Source organism: Talpa occidentalis, unplaced genomic scaffold (assembly GCF_014898055.3).
Source record: "Talpa occidentalis isolate TD23 unplaced genomic scaffold, MPIMG_talOcc4v2.1 talOcc4.10, whole genome shotgun sequence".
Lineage (NCBI taxonomy): Eukaryota > Metazoa > Chordata > Mammalia > Eulipotyphla > Talpidae > Talpa > Talpa occidentalis.
Window position 1 is genome coordinate 94685244 of NW_023600993.1, and position 20648 is coordinate 94705891.

The 20648-nt window shown below is 44.8% G+C and overlaps 1 protein-coding gene across 2 annotated transcripts in view; it reads right to left on the reverse strand.

Annotated features, from left to right (window-relative positions):
• Positions 1-20648, reverse strand: part of PTPRT (protein tyrosine phosphatase receptor type T) — a 917718-nt gene that overhangs the window by 548271 nt on the left and 348799 nt on the right. For both annotated transcript variants that reach the window (XM_054697687.1, XM_054697683.1), the window contains exons 4-5: positions 18189-18270; positions 10443-10558 (exon numbers count right to left, since the gene is read on the reverse strand). In XM_054697687.1, coding sequence (XP_054553662.1) covers positions 10443-10558; positions 18189-18270 — 198 coding nt within the window. The remainder of the gene's footprint in view (positions 1-10442; positions 10559-18188; positions 18271-20648) is intronic.

Genomic DNA, 20648 nt, shown 5'->3' on the forward strand with positions numbered 1-20648 from the left:
AAATTGCAGGTTGTCTTATAAAATCTCTGGAAAATAGGTCTTTTGATAATCACACTTGTCATATTGGGAGCAGGCAACAGCAGGACAGGGATGAGCAGGAGGGCCCAGAATTGTGATAGGAAATAGCGTCATGATGGCCCAGGGGCAAGGAGAAATGGAGGTGAAGTCCAGAGAGCTGAGCCCACACGGAGCAGCAGGTGACACTGGAGCAAGCACAGGGCCCAGCCACAGTCTCAGCTCCAGAGAGAAGCAGCAAAGAGAATGCAAGGGCAGAAAGCAAGGGGAGGATTCATTCAGCAGGAAATGGTCAGAGAGCCACATGCACAGGCAACAGGAGCAGGTGTGAGTGGATCCAGGTGGTAGGGCCGGGAGGCAGAGGCTCCAGGAGCCTGAAATGGACCACAGCCCAGGTCCATTTCACAGCAGGGCATCGGAGTACACCTTCCCAGCCAAGTGTCAGGTGCCTTATAATGCCCTGGGATGCCAATGCCCAGCTGCTAGGAAGGAGGAGCATGGCAGTGCAGGGAAGTCAAGGCCTGGGAAGAGTCAGAGAGAAGCAAGACACATGCGGTCCCTACAGAAGCCTGGGGAAGATTCTGCCTGACCCTTAGGTTGGCGAGTAGGTCATTTTTTTTTTTTTAATAATAAATTTTATTTTTATATTCCCCATACAATTGCAACCCCCCCATTCTGACCCCAATCCCTCCCCTCCCGCCCCCCACCCCCCAAAAAGTGTCTCTGGTTCATAGTTTTTTGTTGATTTTGATTTTCACTTTCTTATAGTTATTCATTTTCCTGGTCCCTTGTTTAAGTTTTCGAGATTCCTGCTATGAGTGAGACCATCCGGTATTTTTCTTTTTCTTTTTGGCTTATTTTGCTGAGCATGATCCCTTCCAGCGCCATCCATGTTGCTGCAAATTAACATTTTTGCACCCAACACTAATGATAAAGGAGTAGGTCATTTTTTTTCTGCCTCCTGCAGTATTTTTCAGACACAAGTCTATCACACTTGTGAAATTTCAGGGAACGCTGCCTTTCCTTGTGACAGTGTTCAAAGGCCTCTGTCTGTTGTTCTAAGGTGGCATCATCCTCCAGACCCGCTGATGCTAAATGAATCAACTTCCCCAGTGTTCTAGGCTGGTTCCCTGAAATATGGCACCTTCTCAAGAGAAATGGGATGAAAGTGGGGTGAACAAAATGGGTCAAAACTGGAGTTCAACTTCAACCCCACTCAATAACTCCAGAGGATGAAGGGGTCATGGAGCTGATCCCACCTTCTAGAGTCAGCATGCGTACCCCAAGTCATGTCCTCGCAGGTGCAAGGAGAAGAAACAGCTCCCATTTGACTGAGGGCATCTCTGGGGAAGGGAAACTGAGCCTTTAGCAACCATGGTTACTGGCACATGAAGGACATAGTCAAGGGCACAGAGCACATCCCTCTACCTAGCATTGTCATCTCTGCTTCCTTCTGCGGGCACCGTACACGGCCCCTCCTGAATCCACGAGCCACCGCCTTGAGTCTTGCTGGTCATCTGCTTGGGAAGCCATGTTTTAAAATATATCTATATGGCACTGGGAACATGGGGACTGGACCCCCATCACAGGGCACTGCCTCCACTGAAAAGTCAGCATATCCCCACGAACAGAGTCCCATAGCTGAGCGTTTGAGAAATATTTTGCTCAACTTAACAGGATTTGTTTGAGCATTTAAGTAAAAGTTACATTAACATTTTGAGTGCTTGGTCTGTGCTAGGTACACTACTAATTGGTTTATAGCATAGTATTCACTTAATCCTCTTAAAATCCCAGTGAAATCCTTCTCAATACTTCTCTGGACCAGCAGCATCGGCTCACCTGAGAATTTGTCAGAAATGTAAATTTTAAAGAGAAATCTAGGACTGATACTCATTTGCAAATGCTGTTTATTGGAGTTGGTGGTCTGTTTTTTGCCTTCCCCTGTTCTATTATTAATCATCCTGGAACTGTGATCATTACTTAACAAAACAGAAAATGAAAGTGTGGATTGTGGAAGGTATAATTTCTGCCCAGAAGAATTGACAGGCTGGATCAAGATTCCAAAAACAGCAAAAGGTTAAAACATAAAGCATATTTCATGGAGGGGAACAGAGTGGGTAGGGAATAAGTAATGTTTAGAATGATCTAGAGCAGTGGTTCTCAAACTGTGGTCCCTATACCCACTACATTTGCATCCCCTGGGAACTTATTAGAAACCCACATTCTGCAGCCCTTTCCCTGAACCTAGCCATGTTAGGGGTGCAGCCAGGTCATTATGTTTAACAAACTCTCCAAAATGATTGCAATGCATGGAAAAGCAAGAGATAGATCCACTAATATTCCTATTTTACAAACAAGGAAAGTGAGTCAGAAAGAGGTCCAACAATATGCTGCAGGACTGTCTTAGTACTTCTCAAATGCAACTAACACAAATGCAAATCACCTAGAAAATTCTTTAAAAAGCAGATTCAGATTCGAGTGAGCCATGGTGGGGCCTGACACCCTTAATTTCCAGCCAGCTCCAGGTATATCACCACTGCTGCTGGTCCATGAACTGCACCAGGAGCAGCAGAACCTTTTAAGGCTTTGCTGAATGACTGAGTTAGGGTATGGACACAGGAGATCTGAGTCCAGAGATGAGGCCTCAGTCTCAAGCCCACATGCCACCTAGCCTGAGACAGAGCAGTTGTGCTGTGACTGTGCAAGAAAAGGGCAGAGCGTGCAGTGTTCCAGAAACTTGCTTTGCTTGTTCAAAGTGCATCAAAAGTCATCTTGCAGAAAATGAGGACTCCAATGAAAAGAACTGGTAAATTCTGTGATGGAAATCCAGATGCCTAGTTTTCTGGAAACCTCAAGGGTCTCTGAGTCAAGAAAATACATGTAATGAGAGAAAACATCCTCCTGCATTCTTGGCTGGCAGGCTCTCTGAGCAGATTATGAAGGGACAGCGTGTCCAATATGCTACTGGGCTCCTTGAGGTTTTCTTAAGCCAATTCCATCTGTTCAAAGCAAGAACTCCTCAAACTTCCATCAGGATCACCTCAAACAATCCCCCCACAAAGCTGACACTGCTGGCCTGTCCTGGGTCTCTAAGATTTGAAGACTAATGTGGTCTTAAGTCACTTGCAGGAAAGCAAGGGATCAAATACCACCAGAGAACACATGAAGGGAAAAATTTCTTCAATCCAGGCCACTTCCTGAGGATGAGCAATTGGTTAATGTACCAGAACGCATAGCTTTGGGCAGTAGATGTGGTGCCCAAATCAGCTCATGCTCTGTTAGCAAAGCCATGAACCTGACCTTGTGCCGACTGCATACATTTGGGGGAAGTTCATCTGATTGATCTGCCCCAAGTTCTGTAACAGCAGGGTTACATCTGCCCAGGTGATTGTCTTTCCAATTCATCCATTCCCAGAGCACACGTTCTAGGTTGAACAAAAACATTTTCTAGTCTAATTGGTGGCCCTGCTTAATCCCCCCTTATGTTCCTATCTCTCAATTGTGGCAGCAACTCACGTTGAGATTGCTCTTTTTTTCATTCTCCTCTTTCATTAATTCTCTTTCATTCATCTGCTTTTGTCCCTCCATTAAAACAACTGGAATCCACCTTCCCTGAGCTGGCTTTGTTTTATGTGGAATCAATCAGCTTAGTTTGAGAGCTCACATTCTGTGCAAGAGCAGGAGCCACAGATAACCTCCAATGTAATAGTTCTGACCCGAACAGAGGAGATTCCTTCCACCCCAGGCAAGATCTGTCTATCTTCAGGAGCAACCTAGAGAGGAAAACAAGAGGAGCAACTAGTGCCACAGAGAGTCTGCTGTTTTTTTTTTTTTTCCCCACTACTTGATTAGCTTGCAATGCACCTCTGTTGGCCTCGCCATTTTGCAATTCTCCATCCTCTCTGATCCCATGTCATGGCATTGTTCCCTTGACAAAGAGTTAAGATAGGGCCTGCAAAAATGGCTGTTAGGATTTCAAGGATAGCATGAGGATTGCAATTGATTTGTAATTGGGAGAGGTGGAAACACCACTATCTTTAATAAAAGGGAACTCTTTCAGCAGACACTATGCCTGGTTTAGAGAAGATATCTTGATACAAGGTCCTGGAAGCCTTTCACATGGTGGTTTGAACTTCTGGCATAAAAGAAAAGGCAAAATGAGGCCCTGTATTTCCAGCTGAAAACTACTCTACTTGCTCCAAAAATCTCCTTGCCAGAAGATGTGTAGGTGAAATTCCCATAATTCATCTGTAGTAAATATTCTTTTCCCTTCTAGTCCTATGGCTTCAATAACACAATGCATATGTTTTCTGATACCTACAGGTGAGAAGAAGGAAGACAAAGCCTACGATGATGGCGCCATGACTCGGAAACACACTAAAAGCCATCAACTTGTAGACTCAAGAGTTTGTAACTTACATCTCAGTAAAGCTACCAGTTAAAGATTGGGGTTCTCTAAGCACAGGACTCCTCAACAATGACACAGACCTACTATTCTCAACCCCACCTGAATCCACCCCCTACATCATTACAGGGGTCTGGGCCAACAAGGAAAGCTTGCAAACATGAAGCTCACACTGCCGCTGTATGGGGAATGATAAAGCCCTTTGTCTCTGGCCCGGAGACTGCCAGCACCTAGGAAACTGACAGGCTAATTCATGTGCTTCAAACAAGGTAGACTCTCAGGCAGGCCTGTCATAGTTGCTGACACATAATTTCATGAAACAAAAAGGCAGGCAGGTTTTCAAAGCTCACCAAAGTCAGAGTCATCAAACACTGAAAGAAGAGTCAAATAAAGGACTCAAATAATAACATAATCATAATCAGCAGCCTGAACTTTCACAACAAGGAAAGCATTGGTGACTTTCCCAGGGGCCACTTCTGATAAAAGGTGGGAGTTGGAGAAATTCATCATGCAAGTGTAGATGTCACATTTCAGAAACATGGCTAAAAAGGGGAAAGGGGAAGGAAGAAGGCAGTTAGAGGGGAGCAATCTGAAAAACATCCTGAGGGTATTTTTATTTCATTGACTGTAGCTTTGGGAACCTGAGATCTATTTAAGTATCTAGTACAGTGCAAATTAGAGGCATGTAAATAGGTGCTAAGTAAATTAATGTGATTTGGTTTAAAATAGAATCAATCTGTACAGAAGGAAAGGCTGGAGCGATGACACAGGTGTCAGGGATACAAGAGGAACAGGAAGGATGAGCCCAGAACTTGCGAGTATGACACAGGCCTACCTTCCAACTCTGCCACTGCTGCTCATCGACCTAAAAGGCTGGTTATAAGAACTAGACACATCACACGTGTGGCCACTCAACCAACCTCGGCCTCAGAGGTATTATCACCAATTTAGCACTACTGCTTCGTGGTGTGGTTACTGGGGTCTCAACAGAAACCCCATAAAAGAGACACCTGCTACAGACACAGGAGGCAGAGCTGGTTCCAGAACACCCACAACCCTGAGAGCCAGGACCAGCCCTGCGGAAACAAGAAAACAGGTTTACTGGAAGCAGCAGCACCATGAGGACTGCTTATCTCACTTCTGCTTATCTTGCCAGCCCCGGCACTACTGAATCACAGGCAGAAGCCTTTTCCTGCCAGGTTAGGGTCTGCCCCTCTCCAGTGCCTGGGAAGTGCATGTTGCTGCCCTTCTGGAGATGTGAGCAGAGCATTTGGACACAGGGCTTCATTGCTGGGTCTCATCAGGCATCAATTATTGTACAAGCCTACAAGTGAGCAGATCCTTTGTAGGGAGCCTGGGGCCATGGAGCACCTGCTCAGGAGCCACTGAGAAGAGCAAGCGGCAAGGTCTTCCACAAAGACAGGTGTCGTGTGGAGATTCTCTGGGCCACAATGTGCCTCTTTCATTCTCTTTGGAAATCCTCTGGCTATGTCCCCCCAGCCCTGTTAAACAGGACAGAACTTGGGTGAGTCTTAGCTCTCTCCTTCAGGTGCTGGAACAATCCCAAGCAATACCTGCTGAGAAATCAACTACGGCCCTGGCCTGTCTCAGGTGGGGGCTGCCATTGTCTTCCAAAGACCAGGTGTCACGGCAGACCCCTCCTGTTTTCCAGACAGATATTAACCTACTCCCACCTGCACCACTGAGTGTAAGTCTAGACCTAACTTGCCAAGCAGGCATGGGCCAGAGAGCACAGTGTGTACTGTCTACTTCCCAATATTTTCTGAAATACACACAAGGGAGACAGTATTTCAGGAGGTTTCCATGAAGTAGCTGTCAAATCCACTGACTCGCCAATAGGGTGAAAATATCCTGGATGGAGATGGATTCACAGAGGACTGGGAATTTGTCCTCCCCACTGGCCCTCTTTGGCTGCCTCTTACACTGAGCATCTTTAAGTGAAACAAGACTATGCCACATCCTCGTGTGGCCGCAAGAAGGCTGTGGTAGAGCACACTCGCAGCATCACACGCCATTGTCATTATGAGCACTCCTGGGAACAATTACTGTCTTGCCTCTATGTGAACAGCCGGAATTTTCTCAAGCAATTGGTTTGTGTTTATCTGGCGGACACTATAACCTGTGCATCTGACGAGGTTCCTTTCATCCGTGGGCAGCTGCCGTGCTGTGTGCTCCGCCTGTGACCCACCAGCAGATAGGGGGAAAAAGGCAGATTTTGCATTGTGACCAGCTCTGCTGTGTTCTTTTCCTTCTCTCTTGCATTGCCTCACTTTTAATTTATGCTATCTTGTCATATTTTATGTCCCATTGTAAGCCACCTGAAAAATGTTCTGTGAAATAAGATTTGGTTTACACTGAAAAGCAGGTAAATAAATAAGATTGCAAGAGTTCCACTCTGGGTGTTTCTACCTATTTTCTTCAAGACTTCAATTACATTCTGCTTTAACATCCTTCCACTGATAGAGCCCAGGTTTGGGGCACAGCTTTCAGAGCTGCAGCAATAACTGTAGCAATCATAAAATAATTGGAAGACCCAAATAAAGTTGCTGAAGGTATTGTGATTGACTGGTTTCATTCTCGGGACCCAAGTGAGGCAATGGTGTGGAAATGACAGAACTCCTCGGGAGCCTAGTGCACTTTAATACTAATTAGAATGAAAAGAGTAAATAACACTACTTAATACTCAGGTGACACGTGGAAGTTTACTCTGTTCTCCTGGGGTCTGCTGGCAGCCCAGGAAGAGGAGGGGCAGACATTACCATTATTTTCACTCTAGTGCACTGCTAAGGAGCAAGGAAGAACTGTGCTCTCTCTCCTTGTGTCCTGGGATTTCCCAGTGGCTGGAAGTGGACTTAAGTGCAAGAACAGAAGTGATACTATGAATTCCCAGGCCAGAATTCCCAGCTTAGAGTGCTGGGTATGGGTTAGGGACCAACACCCAAACTATGTCAATATTTCTTCAAGAAATATTCCTTTTTCTTTCAATCAGAGGCAACATCTTCCTAGAGCTGTCCCCTCCAGTAAGAGTTCCTACAGTGTTGGAAATATTCTCCATTTTTGTTTGTCCAACATGGTAGCCACTGGATACACATGGCTACCGTGCACTTGAAATGTGGCTATAAGGCGGGTGACCTATGACTCGAATTTTATTTTAATTCATTTATAAATAAATGGTGAATTTGACAGGGATAAAGAATACAAGATTTATACATGAAAGTCTATTGTATATATGAAAGTCTATTGTATTTCTATATATTAGCACTGAAAAATAAGAAATTGATGTTTTTAAAATGCCTTTCACCAGGGCATAAAAAATATGAGATACTCAGGGAATAAGTCTGACAAAGTATGTATGACACTGTACACTAAAAATTACAAAAACACACTGAGTGAAATTACTGAAGATCTTCAATAAATGAAGAAAAATGCCATGCTAATGGTCAGAAGACACATTATTGCTAAGATAAGTTTTCCCTAAAGTGACCTATAGAATCATTGTGATCAAGTTCAACAGAATCCCAAAAGGCTTTTTGGTAGAAACTGGCAGAGTGATTCTAAAAGTTATATGGATATGCAAACACTTTAGAATAGCCAAGTCACCTGAAAAAAAAAATAGTAACATTGAAGGACTGACAATACCTGATTTCAAAACTAAAAACTACTGCAAAGCTACAGTAATCAAATAATGTGATATTGGTAGAATGATAGACAAATGGATCAATGGAAAAAGAATAAAAAACCAGAAATAGTCTCACATAAATGGAGATGAAAATGATACAACAATCATTTTCATAAATGAATGATGCTTGAACAATTGAGCTATTCAAATGCACGAAAATCAATTCCAATGCATACCTCACATCATATGCAAAAATTAACTCTTAATGGATCATAGACCTAAATGTAAAAACTGAAATTATACAATTTCTAGAAAGAATTTTAGGGAAAAAACTTTGTGACCTTGGGTTTCTTAGAAATGGGGTCAAAAACAAAATCCAAAACTGTGGAAGAAACGATCAATTGGATTTTGTCCAAATTAATAAGTTGCTCTTCAAATCATGCTATTAAGAAAATTAAAAGACAAACCACAGTAGGAGAGAACATATTTTCAGAGGATGTCACCTGACAAAGGACTTGTATCCAGAATATATAAAGAACTCTCAAAATTCAAGAACAAGAATGCAAACAAACCAATAAAAAATGAGTTAAATATTTAAATAGACATTTCACCAGAGAAGATATACAGACGGTAAAGGAGCATAGGGAATGATGTTCATCATTAGCCATAAAGAGAAAAGAATTCTTAAAGCATAACCAGCTACCATTAACTCCTATTCAAATGACGGACACCACAAAGATGAACCATAGCATTGGTGAGGATGTGGAGGATGTGGAACAACTAGACCTCTCACACCACTGATAGGCATGGAGAAAGGTGCAAGCATTTTGGGAAAGAGCTTGGCAATTCTTTGAAAAGTCAAACACACACCTACCGCATGACCCAGTCAGTCCACTTTTAGGTCTTACCAAAGAGAAATGAAAGTCTGTGTCCATGTAATTAATGACTTGTCCCTGAATATTCATGACATCTTTTTTTTTTTCTAATAGCCAAAAAAAAGTTATCCAAATGTCCACCCACAGGCAAATGGATAAAGAAATTGTAGAATATTTATCAACAACAACAAATGTTTAAGATATACAACACCATAGTTGAACCTCAAAATAATTATGATGCATGAAGGATGAGTACATACTGCATGATGCTGTTTATATAATATTCTGAAATATGCAAATAATATACAGTGACAAAGTAGACCAGAATTGCCTGGGGACCAATGAGGTTGACAGGGGCTGAAAGAAGGGGTAACAAATGAGGACAAAGAAACTTCTGGGCTGATGGGTAGTCCATTATATTGGCTGCAGTCACTGTCTCACATATAAACCTATGTCAAAACTTCTCAAAATACTTTAAATACTGTATCTCAATTATACCTCAATAAAGTAGTTTAAAATAAAAAACAACCAAGTGGCCTCCCTGGAGGTGCAGGGGTTAAAGTCAGCTGCTGTGACATGAGTTCATCCCCGGCCAGGAGCTGACCGTCTCCTGTCTTGCCTGCTGACAGAGCTGACCTCTCCTGTCTCGCCTGCTGCTCCCCTCAGCAGTGTACTTCAGTGAATCTACCTGTTCTGCTTCCCACTCTGTCTCTGGTGAATCCTCTCACTCCCCCATGCCTCTGGCCTGCAACCCAGTTCTTGTATAAATAAATGCATAAATAAAAAATGCATAAATAAATCTTTTAAAAATTAAAAAAAATCAGAAAATGTTAAAAATACCAATACATTAAATACAGGTGGCCATGGCGCCTTCCCTGAGCAGCACAGCTCTCCTATCTGGCTACCTTAGCACTTAGTGTCTCTGCTAGCACTGAGGGGACATGCACGGTGCTCTAACAGTTTGTGTCTGCTTCCCACCCCTCTCTCCTACCTCCACCAAAAAAATCCTTTCCCCTCTGGCTTTGGGAGTAGTCTCAAAAGCTAAAATAAGAGTGAAACAGATTAAAATTTAGCATGCCCTCCTGGGAGACCTTCCTGATGGTCATGGTCAGAGCAAATGGCTCTGCTCATTTAGTGAAATATTCTGGTGAAGGGTGACCTCTAATTTCATCCAGATGCTATGGACGGGAGTTACCCCTCACAAAGGAAACTGATGCATGCCAAGAAACCAAGATTGCTCCAGTTAAGATTACGATGTTACATACCCAAAATCTAAACACTCAGTTTGCTTAGCTGGGAACCCAGGCCAAAAGGACAGAGCTTGCCCACAGAACAGAAAGAAGGTTTAGATTGAAGAAGATCATGGATAAAGAGCATCATCCAAGGAGAAGAGGTCCTCAAAAAACAGCCCTCCGCCTGACCCACCAAGCCCTATCATCACAGCACACTCTTTCCTCCCTTGCCAAGGAATACGCAGGTGTGAGGAGGGGGCCACTGCCTTCCTTACCTGGAGCCAGAGCTTGTCGTGCTGAGACCACTTGCCACCAGCAATGCACTGGAACGTGGCGTTCTGCCCCACGTTCACCTCGACGTTTTGGAGTCGCAGAAAATGAGGTGCTTTTCCTAAGAGAGAGGTCAAAGAGCACATGAGGACAGAGTTCAACAGCCTGCACCACCTCCCTCTCAGTACACGGCAACTCAGGATGGGCACTGGGACCTGAGCAGGGTGGGGTGGGGGTATTTGTGCTGAGGAGGTGGTATGTCTTGGTGAAAGCTACTGTCAACTCATCAATTACGATGAGCCAGGTACTTACTGTTCTAAGAGTTTCCATGCATCAATGACTTAAACCTCACAAGCACCATGCACTGGGCACTCTCTGTTTTACAGATCAGAAATGTAAGGCTGTGAGGGGTTGCAGAGCTAGGCAGAGTCATAGAGCCAGAGAGCGGGAAACCCAAGACAATGAATCCTGGTCTCCAAGCACCTCAAAACTCAGATTATTAGCTGCTGGGCAATACCATCACGATCAGGAGAAATCAGAGGTGGGGGCAGGAGGCTTCACCATAGAGGAATCTACCCTATAGCCCGGATGAACAGAACAAAAAAATAACTGAAGTGAAGCACCTTTGAGCTGGAGACCCACATGCCTGGTCTTCATGATGACAGTGATGATGAAGATGAGGAAGGTGAAGAGCAGAGGAGGGGGGAAAGGTGGAGACACCTGCTGTGGTGGTGCCAAAGACCATTTTTACCTAATCTACAATAAATGGGCATCCCCCAGAGGGACCCAGTAGAGTTACTAAGTGGATCACAGACATTTGGGGGTCTTTGCCCCTTTCCAGAGGAATTCAAATATCCAGAGGGGCAAATAACAGCAATGTTGTTTACTGACACTTCCGACAATGCCATCTTCATGTGTTTTATCTAATTTAACTTCATAACATTCCTGTAAGCAGACATGCTGTTATTAAATTATTCATTTAATTTCATTTAAGCAAACACAATTATTAAGCTACACAGTGTGAGGAAGAGATAGAAACAAAATTCAGTCCAGGTCCATTTTAACCCAAAACTCAGCCTTTAATTAGCATGTTCTCTTGCTCTGGGGTGCTGCACCCCAGGGTCACCTGCACCCCAGCGGCCAAAGGAAAAGTTCACAGGCAAGACTGTGCTGACTCTCCCAGCTACTCTCAGTGCTGCCAAGTATTTCACCACGAGTGAGCCTTTCTGTGCCATCTCTCTCATGGAAGTCACGATAAGAACCATCTTATCTACCAAACTGCATCTCCACCTACCAGGCCCAGCAGAAGCTGAGAACCTTGACCTGACAGGCAGGTCTGCTGGGCCAAATCATACACCTGCTCAGTTGCTGAGATGCCACGAGCTCAGAGATGCTGCCTGCTACCTTCAGGATCCCACAGCTATGGGAGTGTCAAGAGCCCCAGGCCCAGGGGAACCCTCTTCCTTCGGGCTCCTTGGAGATGCCTGTGTCTGCTGAACCTACAAATGCCAGGCTGCTCTGATGTCTGGAATTGTTTCCTTTTTGCTCTCCTGGAAAATTCTGTAAAGTTATTTTTGGAACCACCAGTTCAAGCGGAAGAGAGTAAAGCTGGTGTGCCCACTTCCGCCGGGGGTTAATGGGAGGAGGCAGAGCAGGCCCTTAACACCAGCGCTGGGAGGCCCTATGCTGGGTCTCTCGGGGATGTCCCTTCTACCCTCGGGGACACTGAGCAAGTGGCTTAACCTCTGGGGTCTATGCAACCAGAAATGGATTTTCTTGGGACCAGTGCCCCTTGCTTCTGACTTCCCTTTATTCTCACCATCACACCAGCCTTGATTCCTCCCTCCTCACATCCTCCACTTCCCTCCCTTATGGTTCAGTGTTAGAGAACCTAGAGGATTAATGGCCCCTAGTGATCATGTTCTGACAAATCCCTGATGATTTTCAGCAGAGATGTTGACCTCATATATCTGCCGACGCCAGACAGTTAAGTAAATGAATCAAGTGATTCAGTTATAAAACAAAACAAAAAAATCCACCACCTCCAAACCCCACCTTTCACTTTCCCCACATCTGATAGAAACTTGGATAAAATAAAGACTTCTCTAGAGAAGAAAACAAACACTGCAAGCACGATACTGATAACTGACACCAGCCTCAATTTGGGGGCTGCAAAAAGAAGAGGCAAGTACTTGAAAAGGGGCAGCTGCTACTTAAATGCAGGAAGCAAAGGCCAGGCAAGAGTGCTTGGCTCAAGGTAGCCAATCATCTGATTTCTCAAGACAGGTAAGAACTTGAAATTTCAATCTGAAAACTCTCATTCTAAAATCTAGGCTGAATTTTATGAAAACAACCAGGCAGACTTAAAGCACATGAGCAGCAGTGCTTCTTGTTTGTGGTCTCTGATACATAGCTCTCACGTAAGTTTATGAACAATTCCCAGTGGTCTATATTGAGCAGTCTGGCCCCATAAGTCCGATGACACTCCCACCCCTCCAGGATCACATGACCCCTATCTAGATTGTGGTCCTAACCCTTGTCTCTGTGCTGCGAGCCCTAGCTCATCCCTAGCTCACGAGAGCTGGCTCTCTCTGGGGAACCTCTTTATATTGGGGTCTTGTTTCAGCACATCTGAGTCCCTGGCCTCTCTGAGCCCCATCATCCCTCCAGCTCCATACTCTGAGGTCTGCACTCAACTCTCTCAAGGGCAAGTCCCCCTGCATCTACAGCTCTGAGGTAGGAAGGATGCCAGCAGCTTCCAGTCATCAACCTTCTGGAAAACACAGTGGACCCTGAGGTGCAGCCCAGCCACCAGCTTGTGGTTTGGGGTTAACAGAAAGCTGGCTGTGCATTTGGGGCAAAATGCCTTGATGTTTGTGACATTTAAACTCCTGCAGATGTCAGTGCAGCATCTGAAGACACATTATTGTGCCCTTTATCTCACTCTTTAAACCTGACAGTGCTCGGTAGGAAGCCAGACGAAGGAGAAGAGAGCCCAGTACGTGCTGCAGACTGTCTGTGGGCCCAGGGACATGGCGCTGTGAGGGTGAGATGGAAAAAAAGGAAAAATTTATAAAATGCTAACAGTCAACACAGGAGCTAGAAACTTCAAAACAGGGTGGAAATTGTGCTGACATTTATCACACACGGTTATAACCACAGTAGCCCTGCTAACGGCTAACACCAAGAAACAGCGGCAGAGGGTAACTGTGGCTAAAATACTTTGAGAATAATACAAAAACATTAAATGGGCTATAAAATATAGACGAGAGGGCCTCCCCGGTGGCGCAGTGGTTGAGCGCTGGGTTGCGAAGCTGCCCGCAGCCTCTGCAGTGCCGGTTTGATCCCCAGCTGCTCCCCAGCCACCAGAGGAGGGTCCCACATGGTGCGCAGACCTCTCCTGCCGCCCGCTGCTCCCCTCAGCAGTGTACTTCGGTCCTTCTGCCTGTTCTGTTCCCCACTCTGGCTCTGGTGAATTCTCTCACCCTCCCGCACTTCTGACAGTACCCAGTGCTTGTATAAATAAATAAATAATCTTTTTTAAAAATAATAATAATTAAAAATAGACGAGAGTTTTGAGTGTGTAAGAGAAAATAATTTTCTCTGAGTATGGCACCTGTCTTGTGGTCCGGTTTTGGAAGCTGTGAGGCCATCTCTAAAATCATAAAGCCCAGCCTAAATCAGTCGAATACAATTGCACATCACACACAAACCCGCCCTGGAACTCTTGGCATATTTAGTGGACTCGCTTAATGATAAATGCTGACCATATGTTAATAGAAAACCTGATTTGGAAGACAGAAGTACAGAATTTAAAAGCCTGAGGACATAAAGAGAATGCATAGTTCTCAATATATTTCAATTTTTAACAATCTAGAGTGAAATCATAAATGTATTAATGCTAAAGCTGGAGTCAAGGGGACGGGGAGCACTTTCAGTCAAAGGACAGTGCAGAAGCCACATGTGGGGTGCATTGCCTTGGACCCCACAAGCAGACCCACTACCCCTGAGTGGTTGGCAACTTGGTGCCTGATTCTCCCCAGACTCTCACCACCTTCAGCCTGCACCACCCAGCCACTGAAGCCAGAAATCTAAGTGGGCGCCCTTTGTGACATCTCCGCCTCCCAATCCAACCCATCAAACAAAACCAGCTGCCTCTCCCTCGTCACTAAACTACTACCCCACCTCCATGCTCTGTGCCTCATCATAGCACTGCCTGCCCTCGGTTCCTCCCAAATTCATATATTGGAGATTCAAGCCCAGCATCTCAGACTGTGATTGCATTTGGAGACAGGGAATTTACAGAGGAAACGATTATAAAATGAGGTGGTTAGGGTAGATCCTCATCCAATCTGACTAGTATCCTTATAGGAGAAAATGTGTGCAGAGAGGGAAGACCATGTAAGGACACAGAGAGATCGCAAGCCAAGGTGAAGGACAGGATCCGACTTTGCCGTGGACGTCTAGGCTTGGACTTCTAGCCTTAGATCTAAGTCACCCAATCTGGGATGTTTAGTGGCACCTGTAAGCAAACTAATACAAAACTAACAGCAAAATGAATCTGTCGATCAGGTCATCTGTGGTGACCTGATTATTTGTTTCATTGTCTGTCTCACTGATTTCAGTGGAAGCCCAGTGAGGGCACAGGATGAATCTGCCTGACTCTGTCAGGACAGCACCTGGGGTAGAGGGAGGTGCATAAACACGTCAAATGATAAGTGGAAACCTAACAACACCCAGGTCCGGCCACTACCCTCTCTTCCAAGACTCCAGAACTTTCTTCCTAATAGTTGTCTTGACTTATCTATTCCCCTTCAACTCAATTTCCACAGGGCAGCCAAAGTGATCTTTTAGCAAGTCTGTGAGATGACATCAGTCCCGGCACAAATTCTGCCAGTTGACACCTCCCTGCTCTTAAAAATCTAAATTGGTCATGATAACATCCAGGGTCCTGGAGGGTCAGAACTACTTTCCTCCCCAACAGTCCCTGAGGTCTCTCGCCTTGGTGTCCCGATACCCGGGATGACCTGACAGCAGCACGCAGGTCCTCGCTGGAGCATGGCAGAGCATCTGTATGTACTTTGCTTGGCAGAGGAGCTCCCTGCCCAAACAAACCCTTATGCAGAGACCTGCCTCCCATGACCCAGGTGTCTGCTCAGAACACACCTTCAAAAATACCACACTTTCTGAGGATCCCGCCCACACCCCCGTCCAGAGCACTAGCACTGTCTGAAATTGTATCAGTCATTTCCTTGATGTCAATTACTATTTAATATTAGCCATGCATTTCCTGTCTTTCCTTCTTCTCCCCCTGTGCTAAGTTAACACCATAAGGACAAGGATCTAACCCACTGTGATCACTTTAGTATCTCCTACGCCCAGCAGGAGCTCTGGTGCTCAATCATTTCTTCGTGGAAAGAAAGGTTAAATAGAAACTTGGACTGGATATGGACAGACAGAGCCAGGTCTTGGGAAGGGGCTTCTGTAGACTCTACCCAATTCCACATGAGCTGTAGACACACCTCTGATGAGTTATATGCACTGCCAGTATTTGTACATATGCTTAAATGGATTGTTTCCAATTCCAGCCACTATCCCAGAATTGATTTCTGTGATATTAAAATGATCACATTTTGATTTCTGGGTAATTTAAGCTCAAGTTGCCTGAGCATCAGAGTGGAACTTAGCCAAAGCACATCTTGCAGGAACACAGCCAGAGTTATGTATTCCTGAGCTGTATCCCATGGCCCATTTGTGGGGTAACTGGCTCTCAGTGATTCTGCGAGCATGCAACCCACACTCCTTGGCAGGAGGAGTCGAGGAAGCCAGGAGAATCCTAAATTCAGGAGCAGCCCTTACAATTCTAAGAGGAGCCATGAGCTTTGGAGTTAGGAAGACAGCTCCGAACTCCATCCAGAAAACCTTCTCCTGTGTATAGTTCTTATAGAGAAAGAAGCATTTGGCTGTCAAGGGAAACCATGGACAGTGCTTGGCATTAAGGCCAAGTTGAGACTGGATCAAGAGAGAGTAGGAAGCTTGGGTCTCAAGCTAGAGGTGAACACTCTCTTTAGAGCCGAGTGTCGGGGTCCTGGGAGAGTCAGGCCATAATCTACGGCAAGAGCCACATACCACATACTAGAAAGAGCAAATGAAAGCACCAAGCACAGGGTAAGTAGGAATGCAAGTCAAGGTGAGTGTCCTCTAGAGGAAGCCCAGCTTGGGAAAGACTGAGATTTGTTTGAGAGAGACTGCAAACCTGGGCTGCAGAGGGTAGAGCATGTGTGGAGAAGTGGCCACATACAGAGTAGACACCACCCAGCACGTCAGCCCAGCCTGAAACCGAAGACCCTTCTCCAATGGGCAACTAACTGATGCTAATTCCTAGGAGTCAAGGAAGGGGAAGACTTAATCCTGGTGAGGGGAACTCATCTACTCAAAAATGCTGCATTGCTGGAATGGTGGGCAGGGTGGGGTAGGTTGTGGGGACTCTCTTCACACGAGATGTGATTCTACAGAAACGTTTGCCAGACATGATTGAGAGACACATCTGAAAATAATCCCAAACTCAGGAAGTGACCCAGAGAGTTGGGCTCTCAGGCCAGACTAATGGAGAGTCTAGCTGAAGCTGAGCACTCCAGGAGGAAGGCCGATTTCTGGGAAGGAGGACTCCCTGGTACAGTGATCATATTTATCTTGCCAAAACCCTGTGAACGTGTCCCAAATGCCTCCAGAGATGGTGCTCCAGCAATAAGTCAAACAATGGTGTTCTAGTGCCAAGGAAAGGAATGTTGATGTTGGAGGAACTGACAAACTTGTTGCAGAAGTAGAGTCATTTCAATGAAAGCAACATGGAGAAGGCTGGAATGAGAATGACACAGGACATCTCTTGAGGGAATGGCAAACTGCACCAAGGTCAATAGCAGAAACTAGAGCCAGAAACTAATGGGAATTTCCTCTGTAGCATACTACCAAATTGGGGAGACACCCCAGTTAGCCCTCCTAGAGGCTGCTATCATCCCCATCCACATATCTTTGAGTCAGCTCCCACCTACACACACCAAATGTCACAAGATCTCGAATACTGCACCCAGGGCCTGTCACCTCTGAGATATAGTGAACCGAGGAATCAGAGCTCTTTACTCAAACCCAGTCAAAGATGGTAAACTAAATCCAGCCAAGAGAGACGCTCCAGGGGAATTTGGACGGGCCCGCAGGGCCTTTGAGCACTCTTAACACTATACCATAAGTACTAACCACTGTGAGAAATCTCTCCTTACGCCTACAAGGGAGCTGATGAGTATATTTAAAATTACTTTTAAAGAATTAATAGCTTTGGGGTATGTTTCCCTGTGAGTGAACAGTGCGCTAATTTCTCAGTGTTTTGGTGGTGTTCTTTTTTTAAGACAATTGCACAAAATTCTATCCAAAGCCCTCTAATTCTTCCACTTCAGTGGTCTGAATCCCACTAATAAACAATCAGGACTTTAGACTCCCTTAATAATGGAGAGAGATTCAAACGAAGATGTTTTGCCACTCTTTGCAAATTCCTCTAGGTGCTGCCTGTTGAACAGGCCAGCAAAATTATGGATTTATTCAGGACTGATTGCATTGAACATGTAAGCGTTTTTGAAGGATTAAAAAAGAGAGAGTGAGATGTGTTTGTGAGCTGAATGAATAGGGGGGATTGCAGTTTCTCAGCTACCCGGTCTGCCATGAAGCAAGACAGCATTCGGAGGAGGGAACAGACTTACTGCATGGATGAGCCAGGACCCGGACCTCGTCCACAGCGATGTAGCCAGGATGACCCTTCAAAGAGACGGATTCAAATATCACCTGCAACACACAGGAGGGAGTCAATTTCGCACAAGTGGTTGTAGGCATTCATCATAGGAAGCTGCCCAGCCCCCAAACCCTTTCTGCTTCTGCTTCCCATCAGAACCACCCAAAAAGGCCTTATATCAGACAAGGAAGCTACCCTGGTAATTGCCTTGGGTTTTCAAGACAAGGTAAAAAGGCCACATTCTGGTGACTTGCAAAAGAAAAGTCAGCCACACGGAACAGCTTTAATGGATTTTAGAAAGAATGCTTGGATACAGGAAAAACAACCCAAACATGGCCTGGAGACCCCAATCTGCACCTTTTTCACTGTTGTTACAAGTGAATCACAGAGAAGAATTACTTCCTAACACCCAACTTTCTTATGAAGGGTGAGGGAGAAGCTTAGCTTAGAATGTACCCTAAGTTAAGGAGGTTTTACCCTGATTTGATTCCTCATCCCCAAAGAAGACAGTTCATTAGGATTTCTTAATAGCACCTCTTAAAAATAAGTTCCAAGGATTTCTAGGAATCCCACAGTAACAAGTTCTTTGAATTTTCCATTCTGACTCCCACCCAAGTTACTTATAAGATTTTAAAACTCAGTTAAGGGTGTCTTTGTCACCCAACATTTACATTCACCTAGGAGGTGTGTCTATGTGGATACCGTGGCCAACACTCCCAAGATCCCAAATTCCAGTGACTTTGTCTTCCAATCAACTTCAATGACACATGCATACTTGCCCTTCTCCAGCCCAGAAATGGGTAATCCTATCTCCCTATATTTTGACATATTCCTCTCCTCCTAAGCCTGCTCCTCAGGTTCAATGTTTCTAGAGTTCATACATAAACCTGCCTGGAACTTCCTATATTGTCAACAATCCCCAAGTCCTCCCACGCCATTGGCTAATCATCCAAACCATTCTTTGCTAAAGCCTATTTCCTTCATGCCCTTATTTTAACTTTGTCAACCCTACTACAAACCCATCTTCACTCTGTACAGCACACACCTACTCCCCTTTCAACATTCATCCACTTGATCCCAGCAGGCAAGGAAAGTAGCCAGAGGCTAACAAAGGAGCTGACTTCTAACTCCTAGCCCATTACCCTAATCCCCATCCACACCAGCCACTGCCTCTGCTGCCTCCACTATGCAGGGCAATACTGCTGATACATCTTCTGGTTTCCTCATTATTCTAGTCTGTCTCTCTATCCTTTAGCTCCAAACCCTCCCTTTCATCCTGACTTTGACATACACATGCTTGGGTTTCTCTTAAAGGCTACTTTTTGGTGACAGGTTCTTCTCTAGTACAGTTCAGTTGTGCTTCAATCACATTTAAAATTCTCAGTCATGTTATCTACATTCATCCTCAACACATCCTTACTTCCCATGGCAAAACTTGAATTCGCTGTAATATGGACTCCGCCCCTGATACTAGTCCTGAAACTACTCTTGAACGCACATCAATAATCTCCAGTTGTGAAGTCCAGTAGATATTGTTCAATCTTCTATTGAGACCCAGAGGACAATTCACTCTTATGGTTTTAATAATAAATCCAGGGTTATTCGACCATAGGTTCTTTGTAAGCACTTCCTCTTCTACATCCAGTCTTTAAATGGGGCGATCCCCTACTCATTTTTACTACACATACTCTTCCTTTAATAGTTGCCAATTCACTAATAATCCCAAGCACTTGACCTTTCACCTAATATCAGTCTTCCTCATCCAGTCTGACTGTATTTCCCTCTAGATATCACATCCATGCCTCAAACACAATTTATAAATAGTCTATCTAAGCAGCTTTCCCATCAAACTGCCTCCCTCATTACTCAAAGGCTAACTCTCCTGAAATATGGACATCATAATTGAGGAGTGGGATTTGGACTTCTGCTGGACTTCTCCTGTCTTTCTCATATTCATTTGCCTTTTTGTTGTTTGCTTAATATTTCTCACATCTACCCTGTCTTTCTAGTGCTGCTATTAAGTTGAACCATTATAAAGCAACTATTTTTTAGATCAAAACTACTTGGATATCAATGCCATTACTGATTCAAATCCCTATAGCTTGTCATCTCTCCCACTGCAATATCCCACAAAATAAACCCTCTTCCTCCTGCCTGTTACTCTTCAGTTCAAGCATGTAGATAGAGATGGGTAATGAGATCAACAGGAAAACATGTGTATAGAAGCCTTCTGCAGTCCATTTGGTCACTCCAGGATTGTGGATTCAGAGATTGGTAATTTCAGTGGGTTCTAGTGTTCCAACAACTATAATAAATGAGTAGGGAACTGGTGGAGAAGTGGTGATGGAGAGGCAGCTTCCTTGGGTGGTAAGATCTACCAATGAGACAACATGTGACTGCCTGGGAATTATGTAAAGTGACTTGAGAATGA